This window comes from Elephantulus edwardii, unplaced genomic scaffold, assembly GCF_000299155.1.
Source record: "Elephantulus edwardii isolate Elephantulus edwardi_28Jun2011 unplaced genomic scaffold, EleEdw1.0 scaffold00001, whole genome shotgun sequence".
Classification (NCBI taxonomy): Eukaryota; Metazoa; Chordata; class Mammalia; order Macroscelidea; family Macroscelididae; genus Elephantulus; species Elephantulus edwardii.
In genome coordinates, this window is record NW_006399751.1 from 191,007 (window position 1) to 215,026 (window position 24,020).

At 44.4% G+C, this 24,020-nt stretch overlaps 1 protein-coding gene and 1 pseudogene across 1 annotated transcript in view; both read left to right on the top strand.

Annotated features, from left to right (window-relative positions):
• WDR59 (WD repeat domain 59) overlaps window positions 1-24,020 on the top strand; it is an 83,472-nt gene that overhangs the window by 46,084 nt on the left and 13,368 nt on the right. Inside the window, exons 12-21 of the mRNA XM_006878860.1 lie at window positions 459-591; window positions 1,511-1,635; window positions 3,827-3,991; window positions 7,934-8,029; window positions 8,195-8,351; window positions 8,861-8,930; window positions 11,300-11,453; window positions 15,815-15,871; window positions 20,893-21,026; window positions 22,151-22,232. Of these exons, the coding sequence (XP_006878922.1) occupies window positions 459-591; window positions 1,511-1,635; window positions 3,827-3,991; window positions 7,934-8,029; window positions 8,195-8,351; window positions 8,861-8,930; window positions 11,300-11,453; window positions 15,815-15,871; window positions 20,893-21,026; window positions 22,151-22,232 (1,173 nt within the window). The remainder of the gene's footprint in view (window positions 1-458; window positions 592-1,510; window positions 1,636-3,826; window positions 3,992-7,933; window positions 8,030-8,194; window positions 8,352-8,860; window positions 8,931-11,299; window positions 11,454-15,814; window positions 15,872-20,892; window positions 21,027-22,150; window positions 22,233-24,020) is intronic.
• On the top strand, window positions 22,409-23,709 carry LOC102858113 (annotated as a pseudogene).

Sequence of the window (24,020 nt, forward strand, 5' to 3'; positions counted from 1 at the left end):
CCCTAGTTCGTTCTTCTTCCCCCCTCCCCGAATGTCTGTTTTAATTGTCCAATTGCCACAGTGCTTGTCAAAGCCAGTTCTGATTGATCTCCTTTGTCAGTGTGTCCTTTGCCATTCCCTATCACTCCTCCGTGAGAGAGACTTCACCCTGATTCATAAGGAAAAGGGGATGGTGTATTCTCTTAGCTACTTCCTGCTGAAAAGGGAGAAAAAAGGGTTTTTCTTGAAGCCTGCATGAAATACGGTGTTGATGCACAGTGTACAGGATAGAGTATAGTATCCCGTGCATTTAACCAGAGGGAGGTGGTCATGAGTAAACCTGTTTTGATTGGTACTAGTTCTTGGCTGACACATCTCTCGCCTTTGTGAGTCCCATGTCGAAGTCAGGACTCTTAAACCAAATAGAAAAGTCATTGCCACTGCCACCCACAGATGCAGTCTTTTGTGCTCTGTTTCAGCTGTGCGCCAATGACATATTGGATGGCGTAGATGAGTTCATCGAGAGCATCTCTCTCCTGCCGGAACCGGAGAAGACTCTTCACACTCAAGAGACTGATCACCAGCACAGCTCAAGCCACGGGGAGGAAGAAGGTAAATTGTCTGCCTGGGACTTTCGGGGAGGTGCTGCTCTGAGCATTTCATAGATGAGGTAACAACTGAGGCAAGATCAGAAGCCTAGACTTCTTGGGTAATTGCGTCGGGGGAGCCATAGTAGAGAGGACTGAGGGGTGGATACCAAACTCAAAGAGGAGACGCTTACAAGGTAATTGTACATAGAGAAAAAAACGAGGATCTTAGAACCTTTAAAGAAATACTATAAACTCTTTAAAGACAAAACTCAATTTGAAGGAAAACCTATGCAATTAAAATTTTTTTTAAATTTTTTAAATTATTTTTTGTGTGTGTATCGTCAAATCAGATCTGACTGGTGCAGGAGGAGGTTGTTCTCCTCCAGCAGAACATTTGGTGTATTTGAACTGTGCACCTCTGGGATTGCAGTGCAGCTTCCTGCCACTAGGCCACCAGAGGTCGCCTGCAATTAGAATTTAAAAGAACATTTGGCTTTAGAAAGTCCTACTTCTTTTTATCTTAATTTGAAAAGAACTCTGGGTGAAGACTTTGTAAATTCAAGACCATTATTATTACAGTTTTTGTTGTTGTTAGGTGCTGTCTAGTTAAGTACGACTCCTAGTGACCCTCTAAACAGCGGTCTGAGCCCCATCCTGTATGTGTCGCTGCATCATTTCTGACACATTCGAGCCCATTGCAGCAGTCTCTGTGTCAGTCCACGTGGTGGAGAGTCCAGAGAGGTTTAAATTCAGTCTTGATGGCTGGTGGGATGAGCCCTTCCACCTGGAACATCTTCAGGGGCTCTAGGTTTCTCCATAAATATTTAAATCAACTTAGAGGTTCCATAAAGACAGGAAAATTCAGACAACTGGGAGCTGCTACTCTCTGACTCATTTAAAAAAATATATTTTCCAACAATTGCCCTTCTTTCCCTTTTCAGCCTCAAAAGAAGATCCCCCGAGCACGCTCTTGGAGGAGAGGAAGTCCGATCAGCTGGGGCTGCCTCAGACTCTGCAGCAGGAGTTCTCCCTGATCAACGTGCAGATCCGGAACGTCAACGTGGAGGTGCCCAGACCCTGCATGCTGGGAGAGGGGGCTAGTTCAGCTGAAGTTTGAGGTGGCACATAGCTGTGTTTCTCTGAGAGAGAAATCTCTGCTTCTTGTCTCCTAGAGTTTCTGAAGATCCAGGTGTTTTACAAAGGCACGCTTTTCCTTTCTTAACCCATTCTCTCCTCATCAGTTGAGGTAGAGGATAAACTGATACTCGTGTGCCTCAGCTTCCCCTTAGACGCTCCGGCACCTGTTGCACTGTGTCCGGAGCCTTAGACTTGGAAGGACTTAGCTCTGGGCCGTCTCATCAGTGCAGTTAATGGCAGGGCTGAGTTTAGAACCCATGTCCCTTCGCTGTCTTCCCTTGTGAGCTGTCTGCTACCTCTGTGATTTAGATTTACTGTAAGCAAGTTACCAAATGTTAGCCCTGCTGGTGAAGTGGCTAAGCAACTTGGCTGCTAACTGAAAGGTTGATGGTTCAAATCTGTCAGCTGCTCCACAGGGTTGAAGTGTACTTCTGTAAAGATTTAAAGCCTTGAACATCCTCTGGGGCACTTCTGCACTGTCCTGCAGGAGTCCTGAGAGTCACAGTCCACTTAGTGGAACTCAGTTTGGGTTTGAGTTGGGTTTGGCGGGTGGCTGAATAGCCTTGTGAGCTTAGCTCCTGGAGAGATTTGCTCTTTCCCCCCTTTGGACAGACAACTAAGTTGTTTGCTGCAGAGACTTGAGTATCTCTCCAGGAACTTGGTTTTCCTTTTGCCCAGATTCCGTTTACCGAAGATAGAGATACCATTACATATGATCTCGTTTAGTCTCTTCAAAACACCTCTTTGCAAGGGAGCTCTGGTGGCCTAGTGGCAAGAAACTTCACTGCAATCCCAGATGTATGCAGTTTGAATGCACCCACCAGATGCTCTGCTGGCGAAGGAGGGACAATCTCCTCCTGTATCAGTCAGATCCAATTTGACAGTACACGTGAAAAATTTAAAAAACCCCAACAACAAAACACCTCCTTGCAGTAAGTATCTTTTTTACAGATAAGGAGACTGAGACACCAGCAATTGAAGAGGCTTGTCCACGGGCAGTGGTTATTTTGTGGTAAAGACAATATTTGAATCCAAGTTCCAGATTTGCCACATGTGGGGCTCTTCTCACTCCTCCTCAGCTAACTTCAGGCTGCACAGGAAATCAAAAGAGATAATAGACTTCTTGATGAATTGATTTTTTTGTATTAACTCAGTTTATACTCTCTTGGTCCCAGTTGAGACTCTAACAGTATCGTTTAAAGAGAAGTTCTTGATTCCTTTCCCTAGGGGGACATTTTAACAGTGAAGTATAATTCACATGCCAGAAGGTTCATCCTTTTTAAGTGTACGACTCACTGAGTTTTCATATATTCACAGAGTTGTGCAGCCATCATTAGTGTCTAATTGCAGAAAATTGTCGTCGTCCCAGTAGACTCCCTGGACCATTGGCAGGCGCACCGTTTCTTCCTCTCTTCATTATCTACTTCCCATCTCAGCCCAGGAGAACTTTTCAACATGAGTCAACATATTTAACTTCTTTCTGCCTTAGTTTTTCATCTCAAAATAAATTTTTACTCTTACCTTGTAGGTTTGGAATCAAACTGCTTAAAGTCAAAATACAAAAAAAATTTTTGTTTTGTTTTTGAGAATAAATATATATATATTTATATACCAAATCAACCATTTTCACATGTTACAGTCTTTTTTGTTTGTTTTTTCTTTTTTTTAATTTTTATTTTATTATTTTTGTGTGCGTGTACCGTCAGATCAGATCTGACTGGTACAGGAGGAGATTGTCCCTCCTTACCCGGCAGAGCATCTGGTGGATTCGAACCGTGCGCCTCTGGGATTGTAGTTCCAACGTTACAGTCTTAAAGCCAGTATAATTTGACCTTATTAAATAGGTGCTAAAATAAAACTTCCGTTTTGAAAAGGAATCATCGTCCAGATTTTACGTATTCGTTAGCCTTTCTGTGTATGCTGTACTTTTACACAAATAATGCGTGCATTCTTCCAGAACCATTTCACCACTTCACTTTCCGCATTTTTACCTGTTACGCTTGTGGGCGCGTTATTTACGTGGGCCCGTTATTTGTGAAGGTAGCATACTCTCTCCCTTTGCACCAGGGACACACAGCTTTTGCTGGCTGACTTCAGTGCATTTGCTCTGCGTCTTGCAGATGGATGCAGCCGACAGGAGCTGCACGGTGTCCGTGCACTGCAGCAACCATCGTGTCAAGATGCTGGTGAAGTTCCCGGCGCAGTACCCGAACAACGCTGCCCCTTCCTTCCAGTTTATTAACCCCACCACCATCACGTCCACGATGAAGGCGAAGCTGCTCAAGGTGAGGCTTTGGACGCTGTGAGAGAACACCTCTGCTCACACTTCTGAGTGTCTGAGTGGAGCAGTGAGGGTTGAGCGTAAACTGACAGGTGGCCCTGGGAAGCTGTTATCTGCTGGCGTATTTCACTGTTGGTGTAACCCCAGCATCTGTATTCACTGTGAAGAAAAGAGCAGAGTGGTGGTTCTTAGATTGTCTTGGGTCTTAGACACCTTTTGAATGTCTTGTGAAAACTATGAACACTTCTTCTTCTTCTTCTTTTAAATTTATTTTGTGTTGTTGTGTGCTGTCAAATGGGATCCTCTTGGCACAGGAGGAGATTGCCTCTCCTTCTCTAGCAGAGCATCTGGTGGATTCAAACCACACTCCTTCAGGATTACAGTTTCTTGGCACTAGGCCACCAGAGCTCCTGAATGCTTCTCTAGGAAATAACCCTCTTGAGATGCTTGTCAGAAGGTTTGAAAACCTCATGAAAAAGACTCCTTTTGATTCCAGGTTAACAGCCCTGCATTTGCATTTAACATGCCTTGCTGCTAACCAAGGCCTTGGTCCCCTCAGAAAACCCTGAAAAAATCCTACCCAAACCTGGTGATTACTGACTTCCAAAATATCAGCTCCTGAAGAGGCTGTGGGGCAGAGCTCTCCTCTGACACACGTGTGTGTCAGAATTGGCTCGAAGCAACCAGAGGACAGAAGCATAGGCACAGAGTGCTCTGACACCCAGAGTGCTGACAAAAACGGTAAGGTTATTCTCTTTTTTTAAAATCCACTCAATGAGTGGAGACGATGTTCTGCAGTGAGGCCGTCTGACCGGGAAGGAAGGTCATGTGGGCAAGTGGCACGTCAGTGCGAGGCATTGCAGCCTTGCCCTTGATCTTCAACCCTACAGATCCAGAAAGCTGATTTGTCAGGTCACTCAAAGCTAAGCGAGTAGAATCTCCATAAAAAGGCCAGAAAGCTTGATGCTGACACCCTGTCTTCAGTTGAACTGATGTTTCTTACAGAATCCCTGTGAGATGCTGAGCCTGGATGTGACTCACCTTGTGTCTGGTTTCCTTGTACGTGGTTGGTTAGTCCATCTTGTTGGGTTAGCATATGTAACTAAGGCATTTTTCAAGTGTTTTAGAGCTCTCTGAAATTCTCATCAGGTTGTGTAGTATTTGACATTTTGTACTTGGAATCTGCGTACTTCACTGCCTCATCTGGACATGCAAAAAGGTCTTTTTCCCCCCTGTATAATGATGCAGGAGAAGGATGGGCAGTCCCGCGTGTGTGATTAACTGCCTCTGAAAACCTGCTGGAGGGCCAGCTCTCAGTCTGTTCCGACTCAACAGCACACATCACCAGCAGCAGCAACAATAAAATGATAGGACTAGGTGGTATCTGTAAAGATCTGATTCCATGCTCTTCCGTAGAAACGGCACACAGGCCACATATAACTGCAAACCTTTTTTTTTTAACGGCATACTTTTTATTAACTACATTTTTTCCAGGCTGGGTTTAGAAGGGGTGGTGGTACTAGGGATATTGTAGCTAATGTTAGATGGATCTTGGCTGAAAGCAGGGAATACCAGAGGAATGTCTATCTGTGTTTCATTGATTATGCAAAGGGGCGTTTGACTGTGGGGATCATAACAAACTGTGGCTGACTCTGAGAAGAATGGGAATCCCAGAACACTTGATCGTGCTAATGAGAAACCTATACTTGGACCAGGAGGCAGTCGTCAGAACAGAGCAAGGGAACACTGCATGGGTCAAAATTGGGAAGGGCGTGTACCAGGGATGTGTCCTGTCTCCATACCTTTTCAACCTGTATGCAGAACAGATTATCCGGGAGGCTGGTCTCTATGAGGATGAATGTGGGGTCAAGATTGGTGGAAGATCTGTTAGCAGTCTGTGATATGCAGATGACACAACCCTGCTTCTGGAAAGTGAGGAGGACCTGAAGCGCTTGCTGCAGAGGGTCAAGGACTGCAACCTCCAATGTGGATTGAGGCTCAGTGTCAAGAAGACAAAGATTCTCACCACGGGGCCAATTGACAGCATCAAGATGGATGGTGAAGAACTTGAGATTGTTCATAGCTTTAGTTTGGTTGGCTCCACAGTCAACACTCTTGGCACCAGTAGCTAGGAAATTAAAAGGCGCATTGCCATGGGAAAGTCTGCTGTTAGGGACCTCTCCAAAGTACTGAAGAGCAGTGGTGTCTCTCTGGAGACTTAAGGTGCATCTGATACTGGCCATGGTCTTTGCTGTCACTTGTTATGCATCAGAGAGCTGGACAATGACTAAGGAGGACAGAAGGAGAATTGATGCCTTTGAGCTGTGGTGCTGGAGAAGAGTATTGAGAATACCATGGACTGCTAGGTAAACAAACAGATACATCCTGGAGAGGGTTAAACTGGGTGTCTCCTTGGAGGCAAGGATTCTGAGGCTCCTTCTAACATACTTTGGACATGTAGTGAGGAGAGACCGGTCCTTAGAGAGGGACATCATGCTTGTTAGGGTGGAGAGACCGTGCCAGAGGGGAAGGCCCTCTATGAGGTGGATTGATTCAGTGACTGGGGCAATTAGAATGGGTGTATCGGAGCTGGTGCTATTGGCACAGGACAGAGCGGAGTTTAGGGCTGTTGTACATAGGGTCGCAATGAGTAGCAAGTGACTCAACGGCACATAACAACAACATTTTTTTTAAATAAAAAGACCCCAAAAGGTAGCAGATAAATGAAAAACAAAACAAGCAAAAGAGGATTGCTAGTGGCACAGTGATTAAGCACTTGACTGCTTATGGAGTGGTTGGCAGTTTGAAACCCTCCCCCCAGTCACTCTGTGGGTGAAAGACGTGGCAGGCAGTCGGCTCCCTCGAGAGTAATAGCTTTAGGAACACTGGGCCACATCTACCTTGTTCTGCAGAGTTGCACCGAGTCGGAATCCAGATGGTAGAGGGTTCAGCAGGTAAATAAACTGTAAGAATATTTTGGTTAGCCGCTCAGCACCCTGAGGGCTTTGTCCCCAGAGCTCCTGTCAGGACGTTTTCTCTAACCCTGTACGCTCACAGCGTTGGAGCCCTGATGACATAGTGCACGCCAGAAGTGTCAGGCTGCTGTTGCAAGGTCTGCAGTTCATATTCACCAGTCGCTCCTTAGGAGGCCTGTCTGTAGAGAATTAGAGCCTTGGAGACCTGCCAGAGGTTTGGAAATCGGCATGAGTCAGAAAGGGAAATAACGTGGTTTGGAGGAGTTTGTTGTTTTTTTTTGCATCCAAAGTATTATATCATATGTAACTGATATAAAAACTAAACTGAGGTGTTTTATGCACACACACAGCCCCCATGGTTTTTGAGGGTTTTTTCGGTACCAAGTCTTCAACATTCAGTGTGGCTTTTACACTTACAGCACCTCTATTTGGACTAACCACATTTCAGGTGCTAAGTCTCCGTAGCCCCATGTGGGCATCGACCCTGTATCAGAGACTACAGGTCTAATTTATGTATGCTTTTCTTCGATATATGTCTGCCAATTCACATATATATGGTATGTTCCTTGAAAGGTTAAGACTTATACCCTTAGAGGATACCAAACGATGACCCATTGTCATTTCCACTAAAGTGAAATCTTCTCCCACTGGCTTAATATTATTCAGCAGTTTTCATGGGGTCTGGGGTCAGGAAAACGAAAGGGCCATAATTGACCAGAAATGAAGCCTGGTCATCCTGTGACTAGAAGCACCTTCTTCTGAAGCCAGCATGTGTTTGCCTTGCCTAAGGAAAGGGTTTTCTTGAGGGATCAGGAAAGAATCCTCTCTGAGCCTCTGTAGAGTTCTAGAAGCCGAAGCCTCAGCCATACTCCAGGCTTGTCACATCTTCGTTGCTTCTGACTGCTTTGCAGGATAAAGGCAAGTCAGAGGCCATCTGCCGCCGCCTTGACTGTGCTCTGTCCCTTTTTCAGATCCTGAAAGACACCTCCCTGCAAAAAGTGAAGCGCAACCAGAGTTGTTTGGAGCCGTGCCTGCGTCAGCTCGTCTCCTGCCTGGAGTCTTTCGTGGTGAGAGGAACGTTGTACACACATAGGCTTTTCTCCATTGCTTTCCTTCCTCCCTAAAATCTTGGATTGCCTGGTTTTCTAGTATGTGTCTTTGTTTTGTAATTTGGCTTTAGTGGTAGTGAAATTTTCTCGCTTTTCTTCAGTTTGTTGATTTTTAAATTTTAGAACCAAGAAGACAGCGCCTCCAGCAACCCCTTCGCACTCCCGAACTCGGTCACACCACCCTTACCCACGTTTGCTCGCGTGACCACTGCCTACGGGTCATACCAGGATGCCAACATCCCCTTTCCCAGGACTTCTGGGGCCAGGTTCTGTGGAGCAGGTTGGTCTATTTTTGGCTCTTTATAGATTTATAGAGAGAGAACGCATACATGTGTGAAAGCAGGCAGCTAACAAGACCCTTTGTTCTCTATCTGTATTTATTTCTACTAGAGAATTCTTATTTTCTGACAACTCAAAAAAGACTTTTGAAATTGTGTTTATTGTCTGATCCTAAATTGATAACCTGGTCAGATCATAAGACTCTTCGACAAGATTTCAAACTTAATTCTTTTTATTCTAATGAGTTTGGATCTGAGTTTCTGAGCAGATGCTCTAGCAAGGAGACGTGAAGCCTCCGAGAGGTCTTCACCTAGACCACAAGCATCCCCATATGTCTCCTGGGCAGTCTGTTGTTAACCCATTATCAGAATTCCTGAGATCATGAGTAGCTTATGGAAATACATCTTATCCCTGGGTGTATGAAGATAGACAAAGCTTGGCCAGTGCTGCCTTAGAATTCGGGTTTCCAGCTCACTGACACTGACATGTGTGTAACGGCTCCTTTCTCAGGCTATCTGGTATATTTCACAAGGCCGATGACCATGCACCGAGCAGTTTCGCCGACAGAACCCACTCCTAGGTGAGTCTGAGGTGGAGAAGGAATCCGTCTTCGTTTGGCCAGATTTGAGCAGACGTCTGGGAACAGCCAGAGCTTGCACTCAGGTGGTTTCTTTCCCCAGTAAACTCCAGTTTTAAGATCTATTTGAGAATGATAAAAATGCAGCTGAGAAATAAAACTGAGTTATGTTAAAAAAAAATGCAGCTGAGATTTTTGCTGTTAGATTACTACCCAACCATTAGAAGGAATAACTTGATAAAAGCTGTTGTCAGAACAAATTTCTGTTTTAATGTGCTTTCTTTATTGGTAAAGCATTATTTGAACATTAAATAAAACTGAAAAAAGGATGAAAAGAATAATCAGAGTCTCGTAATTAAGGAGTCACTTTTAATGTTACCAAAAACCATTTAAGTAAGTCAACAAACCCAACTCATTGTCGTTGAGTTTGAAGCGATTCAGATCTTACCCTCCAGTGAAGTTTCAGAGACTGAAAATAGCACGGAGCCAGAGCCGACTGCCTGTTCATTCCTTTTCCATGTCCCAGGAGAGCCACTATTAACAATTTTGCGTGTGTGTGTGTGTGTACCGTCAAATCAGATCTGACTGGTACAGGAGGAGATTGCCCCTCCTTCTCCAGCAGAGCACCTGGTAGATTTGAACCATCTACCTCTGGGATTGCAGTGCTTTTAACAATTTAATAGGCTTTTGTTTTGGGGGTTTTGTGAGGGTTTTTTTTTTCTGTGAGGGTTTTTTAAAGAGTCCTTCTAGCATAGTGAATAAGAACTTTGAAGCCAGAACATTTGGATTAGAATCTTGGATGTACCAGTTTTATTTGCTTGACCTTGGTGGGCAAATTCTGTGAATTGTGTGCCTTCAGGAATAAAGTGGGATGATAACAGTATCCACTTCTTAGTACCCATCTCTTTAGTTTAATGAAGATTAAATAAGTAAAGCACTTAGCATACTTCCTGGCACGTTATGAGTGCTCTGTCCTTGACATTCCCAGTTCATCTGTTTGATGAATAGCAGTTTTTAATTTTGATATGCCCAATTAACAGTTTTTAAAAAATTTTATGGTTAATGCTTTTGTGTCCTGAGTCAAGTATTTTTGCCTACCCCAAGGTCATGAAGATATTCTATGTTTTCTTCTAAAAGTTGTACAATTTTAAATAACTGATTTAAATGACCTATGAGTCATTTTGAATAAAATTTTATGTTTGATATAAGGGACGGGCCAAAGTGTTTTGTTTTTCTGTAGATATTGAACAGCACAGTTGTTCCAACAGCATTTATGGGGGGAAAAAAATCTCATTTCCTCATTGACTTGGCATTGACACATGTGCTGAAAATTAATTGGCCTTGTATTTGTAGGTCTATTTCTACACTCTCTCCTTTATCCATCTGCCAGACCACACCCTTAATAGGCTGTATTGTATTCTTGAAATCAGTTTATTTCCTTAATTTCTACAGTTTTATTATTCAAGTGTATCCAACTTTCTGATAAATAGGAAACAGTTCGAAATACCATTATTGGAACAGGTGTACCTTAGATTGAAAACCAAAAACAACCAAACTGACTGTTCTAGTTCTTTTACAGACCCCTAACAATGTGAAATTGGTTTATTGTTTCCTCTACAAAAGAGTGCTGGGATTTTAGTGGGTTTGTGTAAATCTATTGATCTATTAGGAGAAAATTCACATTGAAATACCATGGACTCTTGTAGCTCCATTGATGTGATATGTCTCTCCATTGTTTTGGATTTTCTTTTATTTCTCTCAATAATATTTTACATTTTCAGCACTTTCTCTGATAAATTTATTCCTAAATAATTGATATTTTTGATGCTGAGTGAAATCTATAGAATGCTTATTTTTAATTTGTTTATACTCTATAGAAATATCGTAGATTTATGCAGATTGGCCTTGTGACCACATTCACTTATTCTAGTCATTTATAGAGTCTTTTTTATTTTCTTCATATATGATTAATTATACCTTTTGCAGATAAAGCATTTTGCAGTTTGTTAGTTTTGCTTAGTTCCCTGAGTTTTTATTTCTTTGTTTTTCCTCCACATCCTTTGGTTTCAACGAGGACTAAGAACAGCACTGCTGAGAAATCTCGAAAGAGGGGAAAATAGTGTAAATGGTCTTACATTTTCTTTTTTCCCTTATTTTTTTTCCCTAGACCAATTGTCTTTATTTAAGTCTCTTAAACAACTATGGGTAGATTACAGATTAGGATGATACTTTTCATAAACAGATTTTTGTAAAATCTTTCTATTAGATAAAAAAAAAATCTCACTTGTAATCTTTCAGACTTGAACTTACATGTAACAAAACAGTATTTGCTTTTTAAAAAATTTTTTTTGGTCTTGCATTTTCAATTGCAGATCTCTCTCAGCCTTGTCGGCTTATCACACTGGCCTGATTGCGCCGATGAAGATCCGAACCGAGGCCCCTGGGAATCTCCGTTTGTATGGCGGGAGCCCCACCCGCAGCGAGAAAGAGCAGGTCTCCATCAGCTCCTTCTACTACAAGGAACGGGTGAGCAGCGTGCAGTCCTGGCCTTTGGTTTTTAGGACTTCCCGGGGAGTCTTCTATGTCTCCCTGCCTGCCAGGCATAGCAGCTAAATTAGTAACCCCTAGTCTTTGATTTTCAAAATTAGCTTAAGAAAGACCAGGGCTTGGTTCCACCACTGTCAGTTGTGAGAAATTAGTCTTAAATCCATATTCCCCACTTTGTGTTTAATCCTGTCTTTATAATCACTGTTCATTGAGCTGATTCTCATTATTTCAAGTGGAATAATTTAGCTTGAGATCTTTCTTAGTATTCTGATGTTTGTCAACAAATTAGGGGTGCTTCAGAAGGCTTGGGATCTTGTTATGTGTAGTACTTTACAGCTGTGAGGAATATTAAATTTGATTGAAAATTTTGTATTTCCAAGTCTGCCCTTAATGCAAGGGCTGTATTGAAACAGTGATTAAAGTGGTAGGATGCTGATCAGAAGGTCTGCTGGATAAACCCACCAGAAGCTCTGCGGGAGACAGAAGTGGAATCCGCTTCCATGACCATTTACAGCCTTGCAACCCATGGGCAGTCCTGCGCTGTCCGTAGGATGACCGTAATTGGAATTGGTTTGACAGAGGGATTGGGTTTTTTGCACATAGTATCCATCTGGATGGACTGGACTAGTTTATACATAAACCTCCTGAATTTCTCTTTATGTTCCTGGGTTCTTAAGGCACTCATTTTCCCTAAAAAATTTAAGCTGTAGTCATCTGAAGCCTTTGGTGACAGCAACACGGAGGATGTTGGCAAAGCAGGAGAGATCCTCTTGTGTTGTCAGTTTGAAAGTTTGTTTTAAATGGGCTTTTATCTGACATGATGTTTTAAGCAAACATTTACCACTGAGCTCTGGTGCAGACTCAGTCCTTAGGAATTCTCTCTGATTGTCTCCCACTAAGCGTGAAGTGAAGGCTTGTGTGCAATTCAGATCACTTGACAAGATGTCAAATGATTAAAAAAATAAACTAATTTCGAGCAGCACATTTGATGTGTGTTCAATTGCATGGTTGGCCAGTGTCTCCCTTGGAGACAGTTAGCCGCTGGCCCTGTGTTGTTTTGTCCCAGGGCCATAGCACTTGAGGCAAGTGGCAGGAGCTGATGTGAGGGACAGAGCCAGTGTTGGGAAACTCTTCAGTTGATTGGCAGAAATGGTTTTTGTTTGTTGCCTGTCTATGCAACTTTTTACGATCTCCCTTTGTTTTATGTGCGATGGGCAGTAGGACCCTGGTACTGCACTAGTTGACTGCTAATCAGTAGATCAGTGCTTCAAACCCACCAGCTGCTCCTTGGGAGAGGGACGTGGCAGTCAGCTTCCCTGAAGATTCCCAGTCTTGGCAACCCTGAGGGGCAGTCCTACTCTCTGTCCTCATTCACTCGCTCATGAGCATTGAGTTGAAACCAACTCATAGCTGACCCTCCCTTGGCTTTCCGAGGCTGGAAATCGCACAGGAGGAGATTGCCCATCTATCTTTGGTGGAGTGTCTGATGATTCAGACTGCCAGAGAGACACCGCGTGCGACTTCCTTCAGGCTATGTTGTGGTCTCTGTGAGTCGGAATCCACTAGACAGCGGAGGGTTGGTTCTGGCTGTCACAACCCCCTGGATTAGAGCTCCTTTCAACCCCCTAGTCCTTTATATTAACCCTTTCTAGTGCTTTTTCCTTTTTGTTAAAAAAATTTTCTTATTTTTTTCTCAAGCCCACAGACAACTAAATAGAAAATGTGATAAATTACTTGAAATGAAGGAATTCTGTTGCCACAATAGTTAGACTCATGGTTGAATCAGTGAGGGGATTTTCTTTCATGTCAGAGCCACGCGGAGGAGCTCAGTTTAGTCAGAGATAGTTCTGTATTTCCCTTCAGTTCGCTGTGTGCTGCCTGTGCGTGGGTCCACATTGGGTTGAGGAGGTTGACCAGCAATTCAGACCTTGCAGCAGTATGGAAAGGCCATCTTTAGTTAAAATAACTCGAGTTCCAAGATGAGACTTCTCTTACTATGGACCAGAAAGCTGTTGTCTTGGTTTTGATGGCATGGCCTCTACCTGTTGCTGTCAAGTTAATTCTGATCCAGTGACCTGTTAGGACAGAGTGGAGTTGCCTCATCCGGTTTCCGAGGCTGGAAGTCTGGGCCGGAAGTCTTCACTGCCTCATCTCTCTCCCTGGAGTGGCTTGTGGGTTTGAACCACTGACCTTTCCGTAAGTAGCCAGCAGGAATTTAACCACTGTGCTACCAGAGCAGTAGGATTTGGTAGGAGGAAGGAGCTTGATAATTCTGTTTGGGCCGGACCCTTGTGGGCTGTTTATCCACAGAAAGGGGAGAGGGGCTCTGTGATTACAGCTCCCTAATATCACTCATTATGGAATCTTTAAATTTTACTTCAAAATTGGGGGATACTTTTTGGGTTTTTTTGCTTGCTGTTGTGTGCTGTCGAATCTGAACGACTGGCACATGAGGAGATTGCCCCTCCTTCTCCAGCAGAGCATCTGGTGGATTCAAACCATACGCCTTCGGGATTGCATGGAGGATACTTTTTTAATGATGATTTTCTGTGACACTTTTTGATATATAACCTGCATACAGAAGAGTTCATAGGTAACTGAGTGTAGAGTTTAATGAATTGCAGGTCAAGAATAGAACGTGACTGGAACATCAGAGTTCTTGGGAGAACTTATTGTAGTGGATGACATGAAAGAGTTGTTAAATGAAGTCGTATGAAATTGTTGATCTTTGCCCATTTCCAACTTGAATGTTTCAGGTGGCCTAGCCTAGTAGGTTAAGAAGGTAAAATGAGTATGTCAATTCTTTCATGATGATTTGAAATCTCTCTCCTTGATGCTTGTTCAGATCCATCCCATTTATATAGGCAAGAAGGGAGATGAAAGAAATGAAATACAGCTGTGAGTCTTCCTCAGGCCACCTTGCTGTGTAGACAGTCTTCTTGGAGGCTGGTAGAGTTTCGTCTCCCCAGGAGCGCTTCCTGTTTTTCCAGTTCTCTGGCTTCATGTGTCCACATCACTTGTGCTTTTTCCCCCCTAGAAGTTAGTTTACTAAATTTCCTTCTCAGTAAAATGTTTCTTTTACATTTTCCTTATTCCTTTTTTCAATCTCTACTCCTGAGAGCTTTAAATGAAAATAAAGGACTAGGATATAGCTGCATTAAAGTATAGCAATAAAGGAATTACAGAGTATTTTTGAGATTATTCAAAATATAGAGCCATGTGGGGAGTAATCCAGCAAATCCGATTTATTTCTTTTGTTGTTCTGTGTGTTTTTAAGCTGCTCTGCTTAGCCCGTAGGGCTACATTCAGTCCCGTGTTCTCCAGATGAATTTCAAGGTTTGCTCTTAGAAATTAAAAAAAATAAAAATAAAAAAATTCCAAACCTAAAACACAGGCATGAGACCTTGAAAATCCTAGCAACTTTATTGGCAGTTAGAAACCACTGGGAGAGATGCTAGCATTGCTTTTGGTTGTAGGATCAGCTATGAGTTGCTGGTAAATCTGAAATACTGTTACTCATAGAGTAATTCCAAAAGCCCAGAACTCATAAGAAACATTAAACATTGCCCTAGAAACACGTTTAAACAGATTTGCACCCTCACACATTTGCTTCAGTTAATCTCCCTAAAATAGCTCCCATGTAAATAAGTGGAGCAGTCTTAAGGTTAACAGGATCGTTTCAGATCCTCGTAGCCCTTGTTAAATATTAACAGGATCGTTTCAGATCCCCGTAGCCCTTGTTACATACTCCAAGGCTCATGTTGGAGGCTGGAGTGCCCTCAAAGGGGTAACTGCCCAGTTTTAGCCTCCTCCCTCCATCCTCTTCATTTCTCCAGGACTCTCACTCCCCTGTTCTGGATTGAGTTCTGCTCTGGACAGAGTATTGCAGTCCCCTGGTGTCCCATCATCCTCCCGACCTCACACCCAAAACCACTGGAGGTCAAGTCTGTTAGAAGCGCTACCTCCTTTTTAGAAACACAAATGTCCTCTCACCTTGTCACCTGTTCAAGGGGAGAAAGAGCAGACTTTTCTGCCTCTGTCTCCCCTCCTGCACTGAGATGTTAGCCCTAGTTAGGACCTAGAGCTCCACCGTTGGTGGTGGGCCCTCGGCAGAGCGGCGCGGCTGTGAGTCCCATGAAGCCAAGGCTGCGTGTGGAGTGGGCTGGGCTGGGAAAGAGGTGAGATTTTCCTGTCATTCCAATCCCAGCTTTTGGAGTATAATACTGCACCTTTTAGGGCATCAGATGTGTGGGAAGCTTTCATTTTATTCTATATTTTTCCCTTTTAATTTTCTCGGTGTTTTTCTTCCCTCCTCCTGGGTGTAACGTTTTCACGCACAGATGTCTCCTCGCTCTGCCCGGCGACGTTGGTCCATACAAGCAATTAACGACTTCCCGGTACTGTGCGCTGTGCAAATGCTCTCCTTAACTAATCCTGTCTTTCCCCAAAGGCCCAAGAATAAAATGCCACCTGTCTGGCTTTGAGGAACCTGAGGTGTGACAGGCTGGCTGACTTTTCAGGACCAGCCAATGCAAATTTTTTACTGCTGGGGGATCAGATGCCAACAACTGCCTCCTTGTTCAAACAGGGGAATGAATACTGGGGGTGCAAAGATGGTGAATGGACTTCTTTGAAGATAAGGCTTAATCCTGGGTTTCCTGGGGGAAACCCTGTCTATAAGCCTGCCACTCAGCTGATTTCATCTCATAAACTTCCAAAAGAAGAGCCCACTTTTGCACGAGGGACTGCAGAGGGACACACGGGGGGGGGGAGTTGTCACTGTTCAATTTCTATATTCTTGATCTAGTTCAGAGAGGGCTGTGCCCACCTACCACACTGGCATGACATAGAAGCTAGTTTTTAATCCTTTGAAAATTTTCTGGAATAAGCTCCCCCACCCCTTTATATTTTGCACTGCTAGGAAAACCTTTGTTTATGGACATTTCTCTCATTTCTTTTCTTCCTACTCACCTCTGCTGGCCGTCTGCCCTCTTCTGTCTTCCTCTGTCACCCCCTTCATGACTCCATGTGCACAAGGGGACCTCAGACTGTGGAAGGCAGGCCTTGAAGCTCTGGTATAAATTCATTAAGTGTAAGACATATTCAAGGGGTCAGTCCTGGAACCCTTCATGCCAGAAGCAGGTCAAATCAGGAGCCCCATTTGCGAGTACCACTGCTGCCCCTCAGAGGGCCTGTCCCAGGCAGCCGGCTGCTGGCTCCCCACCGGATTTCCAGAAGTCCCTGCCCCCACTGCCCTTTCAGTAGGAACTCATTTTGACTCGTTGTCCACTCTGCTGATTATGCATCATTGACTGGTTGCTGCGAAGCAGTTGGTGGCTTATTCTTGGGCTGGTTTTACATTTAACCCATTTATTGGCATCTGTGTTGCCTCCGGTTGTGGCAGTAACACTGGTGGTACAGTGGCAAGCTGGCTGTTGTTGTCATTCAGTGCTGTTTGCACCTCTGCCTCCCCTCCTCCCTGCTCCACGCCTTCCCTCCTTCATTCTCCTCTTCCCCGTAATTCCGTGAACACCTACTTGATCTGTTCCAAGGGGCATCCCGGCGCTCATCCCATAATAACTTGTCTGTCTTGCTTTGTCTCTCTTCCCTCTGTCCCTTCTCATGAATTCTGTGGGGAAGGGGCTTTGAAAAGACCTCAGAGGAATGTAGAGTCCTTGTCTCCCAGCTGTTTGGTTGTAGGTGTGATCACGGGGAGCCTGGAACTATGCGGTGGGTGGAGGGAGATTTTTGTCCTGGGCACCTTGCTGACCTGTAATGCTAACCCTTAGCCTGCTCCATCACTGCTCCCCAGACCCTACGAGCCCATAGGAGAGCCTGCATGCTGTCACCCGGCTGTTGCGTAGAAATGACATTCAGGAAGGAGGCAGTCTAGGTGAGGTGCAAGTGGAATATAAACATTTTCTTGACAGAATCCTAGAAAAAACACTGAAAATTTGTGCCGTCTATTTGTTAGGAAGCAGCAAGGTCCTAAGACCTCAGCTGACCTCTGACTTCAGATCTTTGAGACCAGCCTTGTTGTACATGGATGCCCAGAAATAGTCCACCACTAGATTAGAGCCATCCTGTGATCTTGTGGGCAGTATTTCTTATTTTAAAAAAACCCCAATAATCCACAAATTTTAAAAAGGAAAAGAAGCACTGTTACAATGCCTTAAAAACCTTGACAACATTGCACATCTATCTCTTGTAGGGTTAAGATAATGAATAGTGCTGACCTGAAATTGCTTCCATACCTTGATTCCTGGTGGCTGTTATCATTAGAGTGAGCCTATTTTGGGGAATGTCCTTCTGGTACAGGCCCAATGGCAGTTTAGTGAGGTTCCGTGAAGCATGCATGCAGTGTAGATCATACAGAGAAACACTTAGGGACCTGATAGCTCAAGTTGTGGACCAGAAAGCCAGGAAACACAGGCTCTGACTCCCATTCTGCGCGGAAGGATAATTGCGCAGGTTCCTAAAGCCTGCTGTCTTCACATGGCCACTGACGTGTCTGTCGACAGCTCCTGTTGATCGCTCTAACTTCAGATTGCAGCTGGAGGAAGATGTCCTAGGACCCTGAGCTTGCTTAGGTTTGAGTATGTCCAGTCCTGAGAGATGCAGACAGGAGGCCCCGCAGTGCGAATGCAGACTGCTGAGTCTGGAACGCAGCGGCTGGAGTGACTGTGGGGTGCAGTTGTGTGCTGGGGTGGGGTGCTGCAGGCCGTGAGGAGCTTCTGCAGACTCCTCCAGCAGCTTGCAGTCAGTGCCTGCAAAGGACGTGACTTTTAAAGTGGTTGGTTTTAAAAGGATGGTTTGGGTAGGCACCACTGGAATCAAATGCTAATCTCAGAGGCAGAGATGGATTTAAACATAGACCACGCCACCTACATATTAATAGGCAGCTTAGTCTGGATATGGTGCCCCCCCCCATTTAAGTCAAAATCACATGTTCAGAGCAAGGCTTTGCAAAGCTGACGGGTGTGTGTTCAAATCCCGACTCCCATGACCTTGGGCACACCTGACATCCTCATTTGGGATGTGGGGACAGTGCCCCTGTCACTGAGCTGTCGTGAGGCCTGCTTTCTTACAGAGCAAGAGTTGCTGTCATTTCAACAGCAGACACGTCATTACATCCTGTACATTTTGTAGCCTTGGACTTGGGTCGTTTGGAACTTTTCAGATAGATTATTCTGTTTGCAGATGAGCCACTTTGGGCACATGGGCCTAATAGAATTATTAATAGCTTTTTATTAAAAGCAGGAAACTGTCGTAGTCAGCATGGAAGCTAGTGTAGCCCACCTCTCACGCGGCCTCCCATTATTTCGGCTGCGTAATTCAGCAGGGCTGCTTCTCCTCTCCTCTTTTCAAGGAGCCAGAGCCAGTCAGCTCAAAGACCAAGCAGAGAGATTACATTCCAGCTTTTGAACAAGCTGTGATTTCCCTTCCAGGTGGAATCTTTTTAGCCTTTCATTTAAGAAAAAAAAATCCAATCCCTTAAATCTCATTTGAGATGTCCAATTAAATGTGCTGTGGGAGTTAGTGGCCTGGAGTCTCCCAAACCCTTGGAAACTCTGATGAGAATCACAGTGAAGTGAATGTCCAGACTGTATCCCTCCCCTCCTCTGGTGGACCACATCTTGTGCACCATCACAGCTGGCTGGAGGGACCCTGTATCGCCCTCCCTAGAAGACATCACTGCTAGATAATACATTCAGGGCACGTGTGTGACTGTCTGTGTCTTGTATCAGTTGATACTGCCTGGCTTCAGCCCCTTCTGACAGACTGTCTGATCTGTAACTTGTCCAGCCCTCACTGGCCCCTGTGGCAGCAGTATGCTTGGGACTGGAAGGAGAGTCTGCACAAAAGTTCTTAAAAAAAAAAATAACCAGGGCAGACAGAAAACTGCAGGGCTACCCCGCGTGGCAGATCCCGTGCCCTCTTGTACTGTAGAACGGGTGTGTGTGTGTGTGTGTGTGTGTTAACAGTTGAGTGGTGCCTGAAACGCTGCTGAAGATCACGTAAGTCCCAGTTCCAAACCGATAATGCAGCACACATATTTACAAACCGTGACAAACGAGGCCCTGACGTTTCAGCTCAGCCTCCACCAGCCAGGAGCAAGGTCCAGCTTTCCAGAGTTAAGGCTGGTTCAGTAACTCTTGACAATCCTACAGGAAGGTGCGGTTAGCAGGCCTCAGTGGGACATCAGTGGTCAGAAAGATCTGGATTCAGACCATGACTAGTTCCAGAACGGACTGTATGGAAATCACTTGTAGAAAAGGAATTTAGTCGAGTGTAATCTCATCTAAAAACGCAAACATCCACATACATTCCTCATAATGAGCATGTTTTAAAGGTCCACTTCCCAGCTTACACAGCCCTGTCCACGCACCCCTTTCCATGGTGCCCTCATAACCTAGTGAGAATGGTGTAACGCAGAAGGCCTTTGGACAGAACGCAGAGGTGAGACTGGAGAGCATGACAAGAGTAGAGTCACAGCAAATACAGTAGGTTGGCCTGGAGCGTGTGGAGCCAGGCCACGGTGGCAGCACGGATCGCTGGCTGTGAATTCCAGGCCCTCTCACCAGCTCCTTTTGGCTACATTACTAGTGAATGTGTCCACGTCCCTCCTGAGATGACTCACTTCTGTGGGCTCCCCTTTCAAAGAAACTTAAGGAGGCAGTGAACTAAGATAGGATGTTACCCCCTGGCAGACACCGTTAGGGCTGCAGTCTAATCCTCCTTCTCTGTCATTTGCATTTCACACACAGGGTTCCTCTGGAGCCGTCTGTAGTTCAGGCTCAGAGGACAAGGGGACAGCTGTCTTCTGTGGCCATGCGGAGCCTCTCTGCTCACATCTTTTTGACATTCTGAAATGGTCACTTTCAGAAACAAAGTCTAGGGGGAAATAGGCTCATTTCTGTTTGGGCAGTGAAGTTGTCCTTTCCAGAACCTGTGTTTATGCCCAAGTTAAACTTTCAACCGGGTCCCAGGTCCTCTTGAAACTGCCTGAGACGCAAAAGGCTCGATTGGCATCAATCAAGAATTTTGACCCTAGTGCCGAGCCCGACCTTGAAAGTTGCTCTTCTCCCACATTTCTTGTGGTCTTTACTAACTTAATTGAGCTGCTGTTCTTTCTCTTTTGGCTCCTTTCATTCTCGCTTCCTGGTATCTATTTCCGAGCACCTGCAGAATGTCCACAGCACTGCACTGGGTGCTTCTGTCCTGTTAGGATTTGGCCTCAGAGCTCAATTCCCTTTGTCATCCTTTTATTTCCAACAGATGCTGATTCATGTAATTGTGGGCATGATGTAATGCAAAGTCTCTGCAAATTACCAATGACCCAAATATGATGTGCTCTGCAGCTGTAGATTTCCATTCCTTCAAGTCCCCACTAGTGACATCCTGTCATCTCCCCCAGAAATCAAGGAGATGGAAAAGCAAGCGCGAGGGGTCGGACTCCGGCAATCGGCCCATCAAGGCTGCAGGAAAAGTCATCATCCAGGACATCGCCTGCCTCCTTCCTGTGCACAAATCGTTGGGCGAATTGTACATGTAAGTTCTGGTCACCAAGGGTGCTGATACTTCCAGCTTGGTAGTGATTGGCAGGCAGACCTTCTTCCATCCGAAATACGGAAGCCTCTCTTCAAAAGCAGCTTTTGGACAAGCTGAGTATGTTTATTGTTGTTATTATAATTTAGATCTATTTTTACATTCCTTTTTTATTGCTGTGAAGCAAACTGCTGTAACTTTAGTGGCTTAAAATAACATCCATTTAGTATCCACAGTTTCTGTGGGGCAAGGGGTAGTTGGGTTCTTGCTCAGGAATCTCGCCAGGCTGAAATCATGGCATTGGAGAGTGAGTGAGTGAGTGTGTGTGTGTGTGTGTGTGTACTGATGCTCAGTTTTCTCTCATACGTTCATTCATTTTGCTGGTAGAAATCAAGTCCCTTGCAGCTACCCAACTTTGAAGAATTTCATCTTCTTGAAGGCCATCATGAGAATGTCTCACTGATACTTCCCAAAGGCTCACCTGCCTGGGTTATGTCCACCAAGATAATAATCTCCCTTTTGATAAACTCATAATCAGCTAGTTATTAACTTAATTGCTTCAGTAAGTTATACCATCATATCCTGGCCCTGTCTACACATCCGAGGGAGGAGATTATTTGAGGTGTCATGCCAAGGGCCAGGATTTTGGGGGCCCTTCTTGGGTTTCTACCTCCCACACCCCCAGTGTGTGAAACAGATGCAAGCAGATTGATGTGGGGTGAAAGGAATTGGTAAGGTGGGTGAGGGTATCTGTGGTTTCTTTCATCTTCCTATATTTAAACACATAATGAAAAGAATTAATTTTGTAGCCTAGTCAGGCCTGCATGCATTGAAATCTGTTTTTATTCAATCCTCAAGTCTTGGGAACACCTCAGAAAAACTGCTGAGAAAATTAGTACTCAAGAATGCCCTCTTCTCCAGACTTCACAGGGGCGAGCAATTTTACCTTCTCCAAGCCTGGAGCCCCAGCATCACGTCATCAACAGCTAAGCTTTTCTCCTCGTCAAATAGAAAACCAGCTTAGGACCAGCACATGTTGGGTGACAGAAAAAGAGGCTGTTTGGTAAAGCAGGAATAATTGACTTGAGAAGCTAGACTAGAACGATGCTTTTTCTCCTTCTCCCCAGATTAAATGTGAATGACATTCAGGAAACATGTCAGAAGAATGCTGCTTCTGCCTTGCTGGTCGGGAGGAAGGATCTTGTTCAGGTATTTTCATCCCTTTTGATGAAGTTCTGGCTTTCCCTTTGTCTACATACAGGGCTTAGAACAGCTTTCCAAACCCCTGGGTGTCTGTATCTTTGCCATTTGAACCCTCAATCACTTTTCTCCTTAATTTTAAAAACACATCAGTTAATAAAAGGTTTGCCAGAATGTTCCTTTAGATGGAGATCTGTTGTTTTTAAAGCTGATGCTGTGTGTGTGTGTGTGTGGTTTGGTTTGGTTTGATTTTTTTAAACCATTGAGATGTGCCTTCTGTTTCCGGGTCACAGCTTTAGCGGTGGCAAATTCAAGCCCTTCCGACCCTGTGATGTTCTTTGATGTCAGCATTGGCGGCCAGGAAGTTGGCTGCGTGAGCTTTTTGCAGATGTTGTGCCTGAGCTTTTTGCAGATGTTGTGCCTAAAACAGCTGAGAACTTCAGACAGTTGTGTACCGGAGAATTCAGAAAAGATGGATTTCCGGTTAGGATCCAAAGGGAGCACCTTCCACAGGGTCATAAAGGATTTCATGATCCAGGCCGGAGATTTCGTTAATGGAGATGGTACTAGAGTTCCAGTATTTACCGAGCGTCGTCTGCAGGTGAAAATTTTAAACTTAGACACCCGGCTCCAGGTCTGCTTCCCATGGCAAACAGTGATCTCAGTACAAACGGCTGCCGCTGAGTGTGCTTGGCTGCCATGTGGTATTCGGAAAAACTATCAATGGACTTCTAGTGATGAGGAAAAATGGAGAATGTTCCTTCAGGCCCCAATAGTAAACCCCAGCGGCATGTAGTGATACCAAAGTGTGGAGAGGTTAATCACAGACAAGACCAAATCAGTCTCTTTCTGGATGGTGTTCTCGATAAAATCGTCTGGATGGGCTTGAGTTTGCTCCCCTGCCTGTTGCTGCTTCATTTGATTAAGAGACCTTGGAAGTATCAAATTCAAGACAAAAATGTTGTGTTTACAATTTAAAGTATAAATAAATTTGCGGGTTTTCTTCTGGAAAAAAAAAGAAAAAACCCCAAAACACCCCAACACAAAAAATTACATTGAGATGTAATTTATATGCCAGGGAGTCTTTAATCGTTAGGTATCTCAGCTGCTAGACTGCTAATTAAAAGGTCGGTGGTTCCAAACCACCCACTGTTCCGCAGGAAAATCTGCTTACAGCCTTGCAAACCCTACAGGGCAGTTCTCCTCTGTCCTGCAAGGTTTCAGGGAATCGCAGTGGACTTCCTGGAAGTGGTCAGTGGAATTGGCTCACCAATCCAACTAACTTATTTACAAGGTGAAATTCAGTAGCTCGTCGTATATTCAGAGTTGTGCCTTCATCATCATAGTGAATTTTAAAACGTTTTCATTACCCTGAAAAGATACCCCACCTTCCTTAGGGATCACTCCTGCTTCTTCACTGTCCCCCTCGTCCCCTCACCCCTGCCCCCAGCAGACACTCATCTACTTTATCTCTGTTGCTTCTTGATTCTTTATTTAATGCGAGAACTAGATTGAACAATGGAAACTATCATCTGTCAACTCAGAGGTTTTCCCTTGAAGCTGTCCAAATGAACCAACGCTAAGGCCTCATTACTTTTATCTGATTACAATGTCTCTTACATTTCCATTTGTCTTCTAATAAACACTGTCGGGACTTTGCCCAAAAAAATCATTTTGGGAGAAATTTAGAGTCACATGGTAATCTTTTTTTTTTTCTATAATTATATTTTATTAATTTTCATAAACATTTACAGAGATTTTGGGCTTCCACTCATTCATTGTTGCACTATTCTCTCT